Source organism: Anthonomus grandis, chromosome 15 (assembly GCF_022605725.1).
Source record: "Anthonomus grandis grandis chromosome 15, icAntGran1.3, whole genome shotgun sequence".
In the NCBI taxonomy this organism is placed as follows: Eukaryota; Metazoa; Arthropoda; class Insecta; order Coleoptera; family Curculionidae; genus Anthonomus; species Anthonomus grandis.
The window spans coordinates 10,446,850-10,465,555 of record NC_065560.1 but is presented as its reverse complement, the minus strand read 5'-3'; the positions used below and the strand labels follow the sequence as shown (position 1 = coordinate 10,465,555).

General features: G+C 31.7%; 1 protein-coding gene across 2 annotated transcripts in view; it reads left to right on the top strand.

The window, feature by feature from the left end:
- LOC126744836 (cytoplasmic aconitate hydratase-like) overlaps window positions 1-18,706 on the top strand; it is a 55,674-nt gene that overhangs the window by 14,803 nt on the left and 22,165 nt on the right. For both annotated transcript variants that reach the window (XM_050452387.1, XM_050452386.1), the window contains exons 8-9: window positions 332-503; window positions 592-809. In XM_050452387.1, the coding sequence (XP_050308344.1) occupies window positions 332-503; window positions 592-809 (390 nt within the window). The remainder of the gene's footprint in view (window positions 1-331; window positions 504-591; window positions 810-18,706) is intronic.

The window sequence follows — 18,706 nt, the reverse complement described above, 5'->3', positions numbered from 1 at the left end:
ATAACGTTGAATTTATAGCGAACTCTCCTAGTACCTTAATCGGGCAAGCTTCGTCTACAACCTTTTTTGCACCAATTCTATTAGATTATACTTGGCTTACGTACAAACTATTTCACTATTTACCTGAAAGTATGGACGTGAAGGATAAAACTTAATGAATAGGAAATGAAACTCCTCCCTGCGAATCTGAACCTATTTTTTTTTGCTTGAAGGTTTTGAAATTAAAGACAAGTGAATTTTATATAATTTTTTTTAATTTAGATATTCTCTAATTTACCCTTATCATATTCTCCAATAGGAATAATAGAATATTTGTTAATTTTTTTTCTAGCATTTAAGGCAGCTTGGGGTTGTAGGAAAATTCGTAGAATTCTACGGCCCAGGAGTAGATGCCCTATCTATAGCTGACAGAGCAACCATTTCTAACATGTGTCCCGAATATGGCGCCACCGTCGCTTTCTTTCCTGTAGATGAAAATTCTTTATCTTATTTAAAACAAACCAGTAAGTTTTTTTTATAATTTTTACGCCTATGATAAATTTAAAGGGCAGTTAAAATTTTTTATATAAATACCAATAAAAATTCCTACAGATCGTCCCCAAGAACAAGTGGACGTGATCGAGGCTTACCTCAAAGCGACCAAACAACTGAGAAGCTTCAATGCTGAAGAAAACGAGTCGATGTTTAGCCAAACTGTCAGTCTCGATCTGTCAACCGTCGTGTCGTCTGTCAGCGGTCCTAAAAGACCCAATGATAGGGTGTCAGTTAGCGAAATGAAGACTGATTTTTTGAATTGCCTCACCAATAAGGTAAGAGAGTATTAGTAGTCAGTGTTAGGGTATGATTTTGATGTGTTTTGTAAACAGTTGCCTGAACGGCAACTTTTAGTTTTTTAAATACATTGGCCTGAAAAATTAAACGGACAACGAGAATTTGATTCAAATTCAATTCTAAATAACATTTTCAGTATTCCGTCGATTTTGATCATTTCTTACCGATTTTTAGAGCCGTTTTAAGGTCATTATTTTTTCATATCAAAGCCACAAAAATTTGAAACGCATTTGTTATTATACAAGGGTTAATAAAAAGTCGAATTTTACTCTAAACTTTTAAAAACCCCCTATGGAAAAAAATATTCATAAACGAATAATGATTCTTTTCGCTATATTTCCAAGACTCATCTTTTCTTAATAACTTGTTTTTTGAGTCATTTACGATATCTTACCAGTTGTTTTAATTTTTCACCAGTAGAAATGAGAGGTGTTATTCTAGGTTTGTTATTCTAGTTATTGGTTAAAAGCAGGATCAAAAAATTTATTGTGCTTTAAAATAGACAGCTTACTGATAGTTTCGTAAATGTTAGAAATTAACATGTCCACTTATATGGTCCTTTAATCTTAATTTGTGTCTTGCTTTGGTGCAGTACAGTAAAAATAGATTTTTCGAAGAACTACAAAATACAGTAGCTAGTAGTAAACGTGTTATAAAAATGTTTTGTTGAATTGTTTATTGATGTTTTTTTTGTTTCAATTAGTTTTATCATTTTTACTTAATTTTCTATAATTTTCACATAAAAATTATGTGTTGGTATAGAAAATAAAAATAGGGTTTTATTTTTCTCTTCTTTTATTATGCAATAGGTTCCTAGTTTATTTGTTTTGTTTTGCAATTTTATATTAAGACGATTGTAAAACTACCAGCAAGTCCTCGCTTAGGGCCTTATGTATTTATTGCCAAACCCTATGTTTCTTAATGTTACTTTGTATTTCTTTTGTTATATTGCATTTGAAAATTAACATTATTCTTATTATTATTATATGTTATTATGATCTGTATTCGTAAAGAAAAGGAACTAACTTTAAAGAAACAATGCAAGCATTGCAATATAAGCAATAATTTTTTGTTTTTAAATATGGATAACGGCGGTATTAAGACTTATATTTTTTTTCTAAAATCGGGTATTTTCCCCACGAGCTTAAATAATAGCTCTGATTTTTTCGGGCATAGATTTAATTAAAAATGCAATCGCATTTTGGGGTATTTGTTGTTACTCGTATACTTGTCAAAATAAAAGTTTCCATAAGTTTTTCCACCACTGTATATATATATATATATATATATATACAGTGGTGGTATTAAGTAGCCGTAACAACTCGGTTTCCGTAAATATAGGTATAGTTACAATATATATATATATATATATATATATATATATATATATATATATATATATATATATATATATATATATATATATATATATATATATATATATATATAAGTACTATATACTTATATTATATATATACTTATATTATATATATATATATATATATATATTGTAACTATACCTATATTTACGGAAACCGAGTTGTTACGGCTACTTAAGTCAAAAGCACCCGTTGGACCCGACAAAATTCCTGCTTTCCTCATAAATGATTGCGCTTATGCTTTTGTTAAACCATTGACTCCTTTTTTTATTTTTGGGGGTAAAAGGATGTTTCAATCAGCGTTAAAAGAATGGTCAAGAATGTTTTCCTGACCTTTGGAAAACATCTAAAATTATTCCTGTACACAAAAAACTTGATAAAAATCTTATTGTAAATTAACGTCCTATAACAATAGTTAATAATGTTTCTAAAAATTTTAAACGAGTACTACATTCTGCTTTATATCCCTTAATGAAAAATCTTATTAATACTAGACAACATGGCTTTGTGAAAGGTAGATCTACAACAAGAAATCTGCTCTCTCTGATGGAATTTATTTCGGAATCGATGAACTCTAAATCACAAGTTGACTTAATCTACACTATCGGACAAAAGTAGAGCAACAAAGTTCAATTTTATTCATGTTTGAATAAAAAAAATTATTGGGTTGTGATTTTTCTCTAAGCTTAATGTCACACTATCCTTACACTGAAATTAATATTTCAGTACATTTTGGTGTACTTTTAATCATTTTAAGAACAGTAAATATTAATGATTATAAAAATTGATAAGAATTTTCGAGAGAAGAAATTAACACATTTAACAACAAAAACAATTGAAAGTAATACATTCGTAATTGATAGAATATCCATTATTATTAATTACTTGCTGACAACAGCGCGGCATTGAAGCAGTCAACTTCTGAATGACATTTTCGGGAAGACTTGTCCAAACTTCACTGATTTTATTTATTAAGGATTGTTTATTTGGGTACGATTACGACGTTCTACTTCTTCCCAGAGATTCTCAATGAGTTGTGAGAGTGTTAAGATCTGGGGATTGTGCTGGCCACTGTAAAACATGAACATTATTTTCCCGAAACCACTGTTGAACAACTTGTGGAGAATGTTTTGGATCGTTGTCCTGTTGAAAAATAAAACGCAATGGCATTTCCCATTCTGCATAAGGAAGCATAACAAATCGGTCCATCGTATCATTAATAAAGTGCATAGGGCCTACCCCATTCCATGAAAAACAACCCCATAAAAATACACTACCTTTACCATGCTTAATTGTAGGTGTTACGTATTTAGGATTACACCTTGTATTGATTGGTCGCATCACACACCCCATTCCATCAGAATTAAATATTTTGTAGCGCGTTTCATCACTGAATAGAACTTTTTTCCAGTCATTGACGGTCCAGTTTAAATGCCGGCGTACAAATGCCAACCTTGCTGCTCTATTTCTTATTGAAACTAACGGCTTTTTAGCTGGACGTCTACTAAATAACTTTGCGTCTACTAACCTTCTTTGTACTGTTCGTATACCAACCGTAATTTCTGGAATTTCGGCAATAATTCGAGGTGCGGACTTCCAAGGATCATTTTGGGAAATCCTTTTGATGCGTCTCTCAGTCATTACTGATGTTTTCCTTGGCCTTCCCGATTTTGGCAACTTCTCTAAATGTCCCCTCTCATTATACGATGATATTATTTTGGACACAGTGTACCGGGGTAACTCAAACTGTCTTGAAATATCGGCTTGTTTGTTACTTTCCATGAATCCATTCACAACTCTTTGCTTCAAGTCGTTTGAAATTGGAATTCCTCTCGGCATGATTAATCTTACACAGAAATGTTCAAAAAAACATAAAAATCACCTTTCACAATTATTTTATCCCTTTACTTTTGCTAAAACCCTTCTTTTGAACGAATTATTTGAATGTTGCTTTACTTTTGACGCGTTACTATGAAGCATTTAAACTTTACCCCTTAAAATTAGTTTCACGCCTTTTCTAAGATAAAGAGTAAATAGACCGCCTAAAATAACGGCGATATTCCAAATTTCGTTAAATTTGATGCAAAACTGTAGACACAGTTTTAAAAAATCGATTTTTTTACACTTCTTGCGATGGCTGTAGCTTGAAGGGGGTGCATTTTAGGACCCATGTTTATAGGAAAAAAAACTCTTATTTTGACCTCAGGAATACGCCCTTAAAATATATGTAGTGAATTTTGAAACACCCTATATATATTGTAACTTTAACTATATTTACGGAAACCGAGGTGTTACGGGCACTTAAGTCAATTAAGCCAAAAGCAACCGTTGGACCCGACAAATTTCCTGCTTTCCTCATAAATGATTGCGCTTATGCTTTTGTTTAAACATTGACTCCTTTTTTTAATTTAGCGTTAATACAAGAATGTTTTCCTGACCTTTCGAAAACATCGAAAATTATTCCTGTACACAAAAAAATATGATAAAAATCTTACTGAGAATTATCATCCTATAACAATAATTAATAATTTTTCTAAATGTTTCGAATGAGTACTACATTCTGCTTTATATCCCTTAATGAAAAAATATGATTAATACAAGACAACATGGATTTATGAGGTAGACCTACAACAAGAAATCTGCTCTCTCTGACGGAATTTATTTTGGAATTAATGAACGCTAATTTACAAATTGACTTAATACACTTGATCACGATATTTTTATTGACAACCTCGAAAAATTCTACGGCTTTTCCAGATGTATAATTCATTTTTTTTCATCTTACTTAACTCAACGGCCTCAACACGTAGAATGCTAGGATCGGAGTTCTGCAAACATCGTTTTTCTTTATATCACTTATCAATAAAATATTTACTTACTGTAAAGTCTATTATATGTGGACGATACAAAATTCTATTATAAAATTGACAATATTATAGATTGCATTCTACTTCAAAATAACCTAGCCATACTTAGTACTTGGTGCAAAAACAATAGTGCCCTTAGACGCAGCCAAATGTAATGTTGTCTCTTTTAGCTTAAAGAAAACCCTAATTCTTTATGATTATACTATTAATAATGTTAACGTACCCAGTCAACAGTTTTTAAAGACTTATTGGGGTAATTTTTGACTGCTTTCTTCCTGTTTATTCATATATAACAGATATTGTCAAACGTAGCTACAGAATGTTGGGTTTCATAATATGCAACTCTCAAAATTCTTAGTTTAAAACTTTAATATTTTTCTTATGTCAGATCCTTAGAACATTGAATACACTAGAATAAACATTGGCTGCTTTGGATTGGGCGCAGCATCTACACAGGTTGGGGATATTTTGTTGATAAACATGCTTAGTATTCCAGGTTGCCAGTGATTACTCAATGAAGAAAATAAAGTGATATAATAAATTATTATAATTAGCAGAAACTGAATTGCATTATTTATTATAAAGCAAAAGAAAAAGTGAAATGCTTTTAATATCCAAAACTATTTTGTACTTAATTTACACTAAACACTAATAATAACGGGTGGTTCAGAAAGTTGTTCATTTTTTGACGCTTCGTATAAAATTTGGTAGGGGGGCTAGAATCGTGCCTGCGTGCTCAATCGATAGCTTGGTTCAGGGAAATTTAGTCACCATGCAGCGCTATATGGGAGAGCAACGCTCGTTTTGTATACGAGAGTATTTCCGTAACAACAATTCGGCCACCATTGTGCGCCGTAGATATCGGGCACATTTTGATTTGCATGACATTAACCAGTACCCAAGCCCACAGCTGATCGTAAAATGGGTACGTAAGTTTAACGACACCGGTTCGACGTTAAATAAACGAAATTTGGGTCGGCCAAGGACAACGAGAGTTCCCGAAACGGTTGCTCGGGTGAGAGCGTCTATACGCCGAGAACCGACCTTGTCTTCTCGCAAGCGCGCAGCGGCATTAAATGTCTCCAGATCGTCGGTGTTGCGAATTCTTCATCTTAAACATGCATCCTTACAAAACTCAATTAGTGCAGGAATTAATGGAAAATGACCCTCATTTTCACCTAATTGGCCATGTGAACACCTAAAATTGTCGCTACTGGTGTTCAGCAAACCCGCAGCAAAAACATCAAAGACCCCTGCATAGCCCAAAGGTCACGGTTTGGGCTGCAATGTCGGGATCAGGAATAATCGGTCCCTATTTTTTCGAAGACGCTCGAGGCAACGCATTTACCGTAAATTCGCAGCGTTACATAGGCATGCTTCAAACATTTTTCGCTCCCGCCCTTCAGGAGTTTGAGGGATACAATCGAAACACTTGGTTTCAGCAGGACGGTGCCACCTGCCACACCTCCAACCTGTCTTTGCCTGTCGTTCAGGTGCTTTTCCCTAATAAATTAATCTCCCGAAGAGGGGACATTCAGTGGCCCGCCCGAAGCCCGGACCTGACTCCCTGCGATTTTTTTTGTGGGGATACCTTAAGAGTAAGGTATACAGCAACCGACCCGCCACCCTGAATGATCTAAAGGCCAATATCCAGCAAGAAATTGAAGCGATAACTCCATAAACTTGCCAACGCGTTATTGAAAATTTTAGGGCTCGGCTTAAGAAGTGCCAGGAAAGAAATGGGGCACATTTGGACAACGTAATTTTTAAGATATAAATTTCGCAAGTTTTCTGTAAATTTTAAGAATAAATTTGTTACAATTGATCAACGGTTTTTTTTTTAATTTAATTTTATAAAATTAACAATTTTCTGGACAACCCAGTAATTAATATTTTTAATTTGCATTATTTAAATTAGCAAATGTCCACACACAGCGGAAACGCTGTAGATTTCGCACAGAAATACTCTCGCTATAAAGGTATTTGTCAACTGCGGTCGTTGTTTACTTTTGGATGGGGCACCTTTCATGCAGTATTAGTAATAAAAGGATGTTTTGAGTGGTTTCAGTGCGTTTTTTTTAATTATCATTAAAACTCGAAACTCCCTGTTTTCTGAAAAATATTAAAGAAGTCTGAAGTGGGTCACATATATTGGAAAAAAGGAAATTCGAATGGTTCTTTTCACAAGCGAGTTAGGTGTCAATGGTGTGATCCTTCTAGGTTATAAAATTATAAAGGACGACATATTTGTGAAGTATCTATTGAGTATTGGATACCAAAATTAAGCTTTTCTCCCTAATTTCTTATTATTATAATCTGGCAAAGTTATTCCTTATTCGAACCCAAATTCCGCAAAAATAATGCGTGCAAAAATGAATGGTGCCCGTGTCTCCTGAAATTCCAAAGGAGTTTTAATAATTACAATGTTTTTATAAAAATAATTTTAATAACAACAATGTATACTTATACTTTGAAGGGTTCTGTCTGAACAATGGCATCAACACTGGCTTTAGGAAAATATGTCCTATATTATTTTAATTTAAAATCAATAAACAATTATTTAATTAGGTTTGAATTTATAAAAAAAAGACATAACTTTTTGGGTAGGTACTTCAATCGATGGGATAGCATACGAATGAATTCGGGTTTTCGAGGAATATGTAAAACTGTCATCATTAAAATGCAAACTACAAATTCTACTACGGTTATAACATTGCGTTGGAGTATTATCCGCGTATCTATGGGATCCTATAAATCCTAGGGCATTTTTCCAAGCTTGACACGTAAAATTTTTGTTTCACTTAATACTGCATAATATATTATATATATTTTTTATACGAGTTATTTTAGATGTTAGTTGGGTAATTAAATAAATAATTATTATATTTGCAATATTCATAAAGGATTGTAAAGGACTTGTAAAGGATTAAATAGAAGGTTGAGTTAAAGTAATATAAACATAATTAAAACTTATTTAATAGAATCTATATTTGGTACATACCTTCCTTCATCTTTAGGGCACCTTAAAAACGATATCTGATCTATCATTCGACTTTCACAACCATCCACTGAACAAATATTTCGATTAGACATTTTATTCTCCACACAATCAATAAAATCCACAACTATTTCTTTTAACTCCACCCTATACACCGAAATGTGAGTAAAACTGAAATGAGCTTGGCGCGCTCGGTATACATCGATAAATAAATGTGCACCAGACCTGGTGCACCGGGCAGACGGGGAACTGCGGGGTGGATTTTGCGGCTGACCGGAGTGACCCAACTTGTATTCTATTCTGTAAACTTTGGTATTACCACATCGGTTTATAGTGGGCACAAACTTTGACAACCTAAGGTTTTTTGTAAAAATTTATTAAAAAGTTTACTTTTAAAGGATTTGAATTAAACGTTTTTCTGTAATATATAATAAGTATCTAAACGGATTTGAGCAAAGCATGTTGCAAACCTTTACAAAGGAATGTTTTTTTTATTAAAACTTATTGAGTTAGATGGCTATAACTGCCAAAGGATATAAATAAAGCTTATAACCGTAGTTCATTTTTTTAACATCCGAGTTGTAGCCGTTTATATTTTTTAACATCTAACAATTGAATAATTTTTTACTAAAAATATTTTGTTTGTAGAGATTTTTGACCATCTAAAATGGGTTTAGATATTTATTACATATTATAGAAAAAAAAATTATTCAAATCCTTTGAGAGCCTTTTTAATTTCTTTAACCTTCGACTACAGAAAAGATCTTACAATACCCTGCTAGTTCGAGTTTCCTGTTCACTTTATCTAGGCCTCTTTAATTATTTTAATGAAATTCCTTTATTCCTTGGTCCTGTGGAATTTAAGTTTTTACTTTTCAAATGTTTCTCATTGAGCTGCTGTGCAACTTCTTTTATTTTTTCCAGGTGGTTTGTTTATCTTGTTTCCAACAAAAAAACTTTAGTTTGTAGGAGGTTTATAATTACTATGAATCGATTTAGTTACTGAGTTGTAATATCTGGACAAAAAATTATTAAAATTTCTTCGAATATCAGGAGATACGGGCATTATATACGCACGGATCATAAATAGGTTCCTGGCAAACGACATATGCTGCGTTCGAGATTTTTGGTTGCTGGATATCGATCGGACGTTAGCTTTACACATATGAAAAAATATGTAGAAAAAGACACAAAGTGGCAACATCGGATACTGGCATTGTAAACATATAGATAGAGATATTCTACGTTGCCATGTTGCTTCTTTTTTCATCAACTTTTTTGCTAGTTTTATTGTTGTCTAGGTTCTTTTTTTATTCTGAAAAATTTGCTGATTACTGTCACAGCTTATATTATTAGACAGCAAATAAACGAAAGTTTTAAACAGTACATTTTTTACTTGTTACAAAATACAATACATTAAAAAAATACGTGGATTAAGAAAAATATATATTGAATGAAAAATTGGAAAGTCGATTTGACATCATTGTCTGAGAGATGGTGAACTCAAAACATCCTCGCCTATGGTTTGGAGCTTGGCTTATTCTAGGCATTCAATGTTCTAAGGTCAGATCAATACTCGAATATGCTTCTTAAGTCTGGTGCTCCCCCCATTATTAAAACCATATTAATGATATTGAAAATATCCAAAGAGGATTTTTGAAATTTCTATGGTTTAAGTGCGACAGAGTGTACCTGAAAACACATAATTGTTGGAAAGATTTTCGTTTCTTGCACTAGAGAAAAGGCGGAAATTTGCTGATTTGTTGAGTTTTGTACTTTGAAGCGTCTCCATTATAGGTGTCTGTTCAAGATCAATATTACATTTTTAACTGTAGTGTTGCAGCTGTTAAAAAAGGACACTTCTCTTAATCACGAATGTTCCTTTATTTTATATAATTGTAATTTTTTCTAATAAAGAACTTTTTTAAGTAGAGCTCTTTTCTTTTGTATCGATAGTTTTTGAGTTATGTAATTAATATTTTTTATTGTCTTTTTCCTTCATACTTCTTACCTTACCTTCATCTTCCTCAAAATTATAATAAATAAATAAATAATATTATAATAAATAATTGTGAAATAATAAAATTATTAAAAAAAACGAGTATATTTGTCTTAATAAGAGCATGCATTTATTTTTTTATACCACAACTTAGATTATCTTTCAAATATGTGCCTGACTTTTACAAAGCTTATATCTATACTAAGAAGTACCAAGCACTCCCCAAAGGGTTGTAAGAAGCCCAGTGATGAATGCAAAAAAAACATCAACTGCGCCTTTACAACCTATAGGAGAGGCGTCTCCAATGTTTGAACGTCACGGAAAACTCTATCTCTCGTCGATTTTTCGCCGTAGCAGTTCATTGATCACCCGAATTATGATATATTCAAGACAAATCATAAGCCAGGTAACCAAAGAATTAGCCGGCGCATATTTTTTGTGGCATATTCCATCAACAGAAACAGAAGCTGTGATATGATTTTACGTATCACTCGTTGCTATAGTCCATTACCATTTCGTCGAATAGGATGTTCGTTTCTTAAAACAGTGAAAGATACCGAAATCTGTGACAATTTCATAAATGGTGTCAACAGATTCCAGTTCCTTAAATTGTAAAAAGTGTTTAACCCTATAAAATAATAGAAAATAAAATAGGACTAATAGGAATTATGGTTTTAATATTAAACACCGGGTAAGGTTCAACAATAGGAATTAACAAATAAGTTTTTTAAAAACTAAGCTAATTTGAATAAGTGTTCTTACAAGAAGTTTTATAAGCACTCTCCAAGGGACTGTAAGAAGCCCAGTGATGAATAAAAAAAACATCAACTGCGCTTTTACAACCCATCGAAAAGGCAATCTTCAATATCTTGACACGGTCTATCCCTCGTCGTTCTTTCGCCGTAGCAGTCCATTGGTCACCCAAACTATGAAATATCTAAACAAGATCATAAGCCAGGCAACCAAAGAATTAGACGACGAACTAATATTTTAAAGCAATCCTCCTAATATCGTAGATAGTGACGTAATCAACGAAAGGAAATGGGAGCTGTGATACGATTTCATAAATTACATATCACACTATCATTTCCTTTCATCGATTATGTCATAATTGCAGGTTAGAAAAAATAACTATAAGCAATAACTTAGTAACAGTAATTAGATAATTAGTAAGGTATCGTCGATTCTGCATTTTACTCTTAAGACAATAACCTAAGCTTTATGATGTAGAAATGAACATGTAAGCTCAGATCATTGCCAATAGAGTAAAACACTAACTTATCAGGATGAATATACACTGATAGCGTCACAATTTCAAATAATAATACAGAACTAATTTCAATAAGTGTTCTCACAAGAAGTCCTTTAAGCACTGTCCAAGGGGCTGTAAGAAGCCCAGTGATGAATACAAGAAAAACATCAACTGCGCTTTTACAACCCATGGGAAAGGCAATTTCCAGATCTTAACACCCTCTATATCCCGACGGTTTGCCGCCGTAACAGTCCATTGGTCACCTAGACTATGAAATATTCAATCAAAATCATAAGCCAGACAACCAAAGAATTAGACGACGAGCTAATATTTTCTAATTTTAAATCAACCTTCATAATAAAAGTAGATAGTGACATAATCCACCAAAAGAAATGGGAGCTGTGATACAATTTCGTAAATTACATATCACACTATCATTTCCTTTAACCGGTTATGTCATAAGAATATGTCATTGATGTTGGTTGCCTAAAACATTGAAAGAAACCGAAATCTGTGACAGTTTCGTAAATAAAGTCAGCAGATTAGGGTTCCTTACATTGTCAGAAGCTTTAAAAAAATTAATGTAAGCAAAAACTTAGTAACAGGGTCTGAATCCCGGTGACATAAATGCAAAATAATTGTCCTAACCGAGCTTCAAGCCCTGCTACTTCAGTTTTAAAAATAACTGAGAAAAATCCTTGAAGTCCAGTGTCTATGACTAACAGATGAGCGGATCCCAGTGATGACTTAAAAGAACACCAACTGGTAGGTGCTAATCTAATAGTAATAGCACTATGCAAAAAATATGGTCGAGACTGCCTTTAACTCTTAAAACAATAACCTAAGCTTTATGATCCAGAAATCTACATAAAAGCTCGGATCATTGCCAGTAGAGTAAAACACTCACTTATATTCAAATAAATTATGACTTACCAGGATAATCAATTAATTCCACTAAATCCAAAACTAGAACTCACTAAGAACAACACTATTTAATAGTAATTTTCATATTGACGTACTACAGGTGAATACTTGAATATTTATACCCGATTTGCGATAGAGCAGGTAGGAGTGGCTATCGTCAGGTTCTGCCAATCAGGTTCACTGATTCAGGTAGTTTATTCGGTTCTGATTTATTGTGAATTTTTCAGGGAATATTGGAGGGGTACCTATTGAGTTTAAAGATTTTTATTTTTTACAGTTAATTTGTGTAAATAAAATTATTGTCTTTTTTTACATTTATTAAGCTATTTTGATACTACATTATATTAATATTTTTAAAATATGAACGTCATTCTTTTATTTTAATTAAACACTTATAATAGCGTTAAGGGTTAAAAAAGGAATTTCATTTAATGACTTTGATCATTCATCTGGATATATATATATATATATATATTCCAGCATTGCTGACATATGATTTCAAGAAAAGAATTTACATTTTGTTAATTTTTTATTTTGAGTTAAAGGTATTATAATTTTGGGTCGTTTAATTCATCTGTAAATAATGCGTTATTCAGTACTTCCTTCAATGTAGGCAATGTCTCTAACAGTCTCAAGTAATAGACATTTATTTCAGGCTTCAAATAATGCAAAATATTAAAATAAATGCAAATTTATAACAAAAAAAAATACAATCAAATTTGCCAATAATTGTTTTCACAATTTTAATTATAGCAATAGAAACGTGTCAACTTTGCTCATTGAACCATCTTCGTAATTTCAACAATAAAGAAGACGTGCAGACCTTAATTTAGACACCCTGTTCTGATCTATACATTTCTTATATTTTTACTTAATGTCTCATGGTAAACTCTCTCATTTATTGTGCCCAGTGTCACAAAAATTCCATCTATTTCGAATTACCACTCACGTTAGTTAAAATAACAAGAATTTAATCTACCTACCTATAAAAATAACCCAGACTAAATTCGACAAAGGATTATTTTAATATTTTATGGCACAATTACCTTGATGGACTTTTAAATGCTTTGTAATAGGATAATTTAGGTAATTTATTAATTATTTGCATTTTTAAGGTTCTTGGCGAAATAACCTTTTTGGTTAATATTTTAGGTAATAAGTGCTTCAATAATTCATAACAACGGGTTCTAGGTATTTACTTTTACAATTATACATTTTTCAATGCGTTTGCTAAACTTAATTGAACTGAATAGTAATAAATTTATATGAAAGATTTCTATGAAGCACAATATAAAAATGTAATTGTTAGTTGATTCAAACTTATCAGTTATAGCAATAAAATTAAACCCATATTGAAACTTGGTAAAGGTGGCATAAGCAATTAAAAAAAAATTCTTTATCGTACACTAAATTGTCTTTTTAATTATTATTGACTGATATCAGTCAGTATTGTTAACAGGGAAGTTTTAAATTTTTTCTTGTAATCTTTTAATTTTAATTCTAGGAAAAATGGTAAGTAATATTACTGACTATACTGTCCTTAGCAAAAATATTTCTTTTATCGCAAAAATTATATCAAACCTAGAATTTAATACTGCCGTAATTAAGGTTGATAAGCAATATTTACATAAATTTACAAAATTGTCGTATCTAATAAGGCATCTTTCTGGTCCTTTGTTTTTTATCTTATATACTTTTAATATGTGTAATTTGAAATCTAATATACATATATTGGGAATAGAACAATAGTGATAATGTTTAAATAATTTTTTTCTAAAAATAATAATCAGCTTGGGGCTTGTTCTAAAATTGTGTCTGATCAATATCCGGTCATGTTAAAATTTAAACTTAAAGAAAATAATAAACTATACTCTATTTCAGAAGTGTATAGAGCAATAAACTGGGGAATTCCGTTCTGTTTGGCTACATTTCGTGGTAGTTCATAGGCGCAGGTACTTATAATATTTATGAATTTAATTTTCACGGATAAATGCCTTTATTTTGAAAGAGATTAAATACTAAATAAATACTTTTAATCCTTTTGTTTTTAAAAGATAGGTACCTACCTATCTTTTAACGCTTTGTAACATGCAAAAATGGGGTCAGGTAATATATACAGACTATAAATACTTTTAAATCATATTTTAAACGTTAGTAGTCACTGCTACGCTGTAGCGTAATCACAATATTATTATCCCAATATTTAAAAAATGGAGGTATTCAGTCCAACGAAAAGATGTACTAAAAATTCTCCACTATCGCTGAGTGAAAAAGTTATTATTTTAAATGTACATGATTGCATAAAACACGATTACCCTAGTTTTACTGTGCAAGAAATTGTTGAAAAATGTTCTCGAATGAGTGGAATTGGAAAGTCCACCATTTTTAAATTGTTGCGGGAAAGAAAAGTAGCAGGTCAAGTGGAATCTCCCAAGCAAAAGCCAGGACGACCTACAAAAGTCCTTGATGAAAATGCTAAATGTATAATTCGAAGAAAAGTTCACTCTTTTTGTTTTAAAAAGGAAATACCCACCCTAGACAAAATTTTAATGGAGCTTGGCCGAGATGACAGTATTCCGTTGATAAGTAGAAAACTTTTATGGAAAACTTTAAAAAATATGGATTTTGCCTGGGAAAAGCATAACCGCAAAGCACTTTTACTGGAGAGCGACGAAATTGATTGTTGGAGACGACAATACTTGAGAAGTATGAAGCAGTACCGCAGGGAGCAAAAGAAAGTTTTTTATCTTGATGAGACAGGAGAAAGCAAGAAATTATCGATTGGCTGACTGCAAAAGGTATTGCGTTTGAAGCAAATTTGATAAAAAAAGAACTGCTGGCAATAGCAAACTTACACAAAACTCGTTTCATGAAATACGCCGTGGAAGATATAGCCGAAAAATATAATATAACTGTACTGCGCTTACCGCCATATCATTGCGAACTAAATCCTATAGAACTGATATGGGCGCAGGTAAAAGGATTTGTAGCAAGACAAAACACGACTTTTAAAATGAAAGATGTTAAGCTACTGTTTGATCAAGCCATTACGGAAGCGACACCAGAGAACTGGCGAAAAGCAGTCCAGCATGTAATTAAGCAAGAGGACAAAATGTGGGATCTTGACAACCTCATCGATCAGACAGTCGATCCTTTAATTATAATGTCAAGAGGTGATGACAGTTCGTCAGATGACGAAAAAGACTACAATCTATTATAATTTAAAATTGTTATACACTGTTCAAAAAGTGCCAGATCCAAAAGTGACATTTTCAACTGTTTTACTCTACATATTATGTTCAATAAATTTGTGAAAAAAATATATTATTCCATTTAAACAAATATACAGGGTGTTTTTTATATATTGCGACAAAATTCAGGAACGTGTTCTTTGGACAAAAATTCGCAAAAAAGTTTCTATAAACATAGGTCCTAAACCTTTTAGATTTTGAGCTACAGGGTGGTAAAGTTTTAACAAAAAAATGATGTTTTTTCGATAACTTAAATACCCCTGTAGATATTTGTCCAAAGATTGGTATGCAGGGTCTGTGTATCCAGAGCCATTTACCAACATACTTTTAACATTTTTATGTTCTCCAGTGGCGTGTGTGCGGGTTTTCCGCTGAATACTTTTATAAATAAAAATGGTACGCCACTGGTTTTTCCTGTATTCAAAAATATTTTTAAATTCCCCGTTTTATTTGCAACATTTTTGATCCCTTGGACTTTGTCCGTTAGATGCACGGTTTTCGCACAAAAAATTAAAAACCATGGACATGTTGATCAGATTTGATTAGACTTTCTTTATTCTAGTAATTATTCGTTTTTTTTTAGTTTATTGCAATTTTCATAATAAATAATAAAATTTTTATTAATTAATTTAGTACAAAAGCCAGCCCAATTTAATAAAATTGTAATTGAGCATTTAAAACTTTTGCTTCTACAATCTTTAATTTCAATTATTTATTTAAGTAATATTATTATTTTTACAAAAGTTGTTCAAAGTGTGCTCCTCCAACATCAATACAAGCATCTAATCGACGTCGCATTGATTGGCGGACACGTTCAAAAATTCCTGGTGTCTGCCGAATTATGTCACAAGACGTTATAATTACGCAATTCCTCCACATTATCAATTGGATTTCTATAAACCAGTGATTTAAGGTGGCCCCACAAAAAAAATCTAGCGGATTTAAGTCGGGAGACCGTGGGGGCCAAGGGTGAATACTTCCCCGACCTATCCAGTGATTTGGATACGGAATATTCTAAACACAGAAGGCATTGTTAAAGTATGGACACTACATTTTGGGACACCTTAATGGAGGTGGTCCTTAATGACTTAACTTTTTTTTAATATATTCAAATTCAAATATATTACAAATATTAAAAGTGATATACATATAATATAAATCTTATTTACAGTGCACAATGGGTTACAATCTGTGTTAAACCCTCTTGAATCTTTGAATCTTGAACCTTATAATTATAATTTATATCACCAGTTACCAGACTATAATGTTGCGCTCGCGCCTGGTGTAAATCACTATAAATTTCTTGTTTCTTAATGGACAAAGCTGCCCTGTGGTTGATAAACTGTAAAATTCTTAGCACTTCTGCGCATGCCCATTTTTCACTCTTTTTTTGGGAAAAAATATATATTTATGGATTTAATTAATTTTCCATTTAATGCATGGAATTGAATCCTCTTTATTTAGTGAATGCAGAAAAAAAAGTGGACAGCCAAAGAATATAAAGAAGCATTAGTGGTTCAATGCGTGAAGAAGAAATGTAATGGTTTAATTAAATACAAAAAAAGAAATAATTATAAGTAATGATAAATATAATATCACACTAAGTACTTAAATATTTAAAAGATAATAAGAATAAGTTATACCAGAAAATAGAGTAGCAAGTAAGCACGAACAAAGTCATTTAGTAAACCAATCGATATTATTTACAAGCAACCATGTAATAATTTTGCGTATTGTTTTATTAAGGGTTTTATTTTTTATATCAAAGGGAAGCAGGTTGTACATTTTTGACACTGTATAAAAAATACTTTTGACATTTTCCAAGTTTTACATGTTGTGTTACTGCTTCTTTATTACAGTCTGCCCTAGTGTTAAATGTATGTATGAGTTGGAAAACGTGTAAATGAGTTGTCTCTTGATATGTATCTAATTACAATTTAGCTTTAACATATAATTGATTTAATTTTGATACATTAGCTTCACAGAAAAGAGCAGGAACTAAGTACAGTTTGGGTTTACTAACACACTAAAGGTTCTATAATTGTTTTATTTATTGCTCCCCATACAGCAATGCAATAATTTAATATAGATGAATAAACTAACTTTAGTAAATGATAAGTCCATAAACTGCCTTAGTTGGTATAGAATTTATAAATGAGCTTTCTGATTTTGACTGACACATTATTCTATATGCGCGAACCAAGTTAGATTTGAGTTAATAACTACTCCGAGATATTTTATTTTTGTTGCTTTTTTTATTTTTGAGTGACATTCACACTAAAAGTTATCTGAACAGTTATGATCGTAAATAGTCGGGCTAGAAATGCAGATTTATATTTAGTTACTGAGAAACAAATAAAGGTAGATTTGTTTGCATTTATCGTTAAATAATTAAGATCACACCAGGTTTTAATATTTTTTATGACATTTTCTGCTTCATTCTTAATCTCCTCCCAGTTGCCCCCTTTCACGGAAGTGGCCTTATCGTCAGCAAAGCAAATTACTTCTCCCTTTTGATCCGTCAATAAATCGAGTACTCAACCAGTGAAGGTTCACTTAATTCTTGGTTTTGCAATAATAAATTAATATGTCCGGTTTTATAAAAATTGCTTTAATTTTGTTGCGCTAACCATATAAATGATTTAAAAATTTGTTTCTACCACCATACGTTAAGTACTCAGTTTACGCACTTATTACGAAATTCCCATTCATAAAAAAGAATAATTTTACACAATAATTGTTACATATAATAACTGTAAAGCACGTTTTTATTGACATGATAGTTTTAACGTTATAAACTTATCTGATGCCTGTTTTATCAATGTTTTACGGCCTCACAGTATTTTACATATCATACATTACTTACATATTATCTTACATACACAATTACATCAGATTTCAAGTAGAATTCAACAATTAAACGAGTTGAAAAAATTTTAAAAACCATATCAATCTGGTCATTAATGGCCAGTTTTATCATTTTTCTACTTAGACGTTTAAAAAGGTGAATAACAAATTATTGTATAATAATATTGGGTACTTCTTATTTATTAACACTAACTAAAAATTGTTTATGTACATTTATTACTATATTATTTAGTTGGCATAATGTAACATCTATTTACGTTCTATTTTTATGGACAAAAAAAGAACTTATGATTAGTTTTCAGTAGCTGTTTTACAACAACAAGCTAAAATTCTGTGA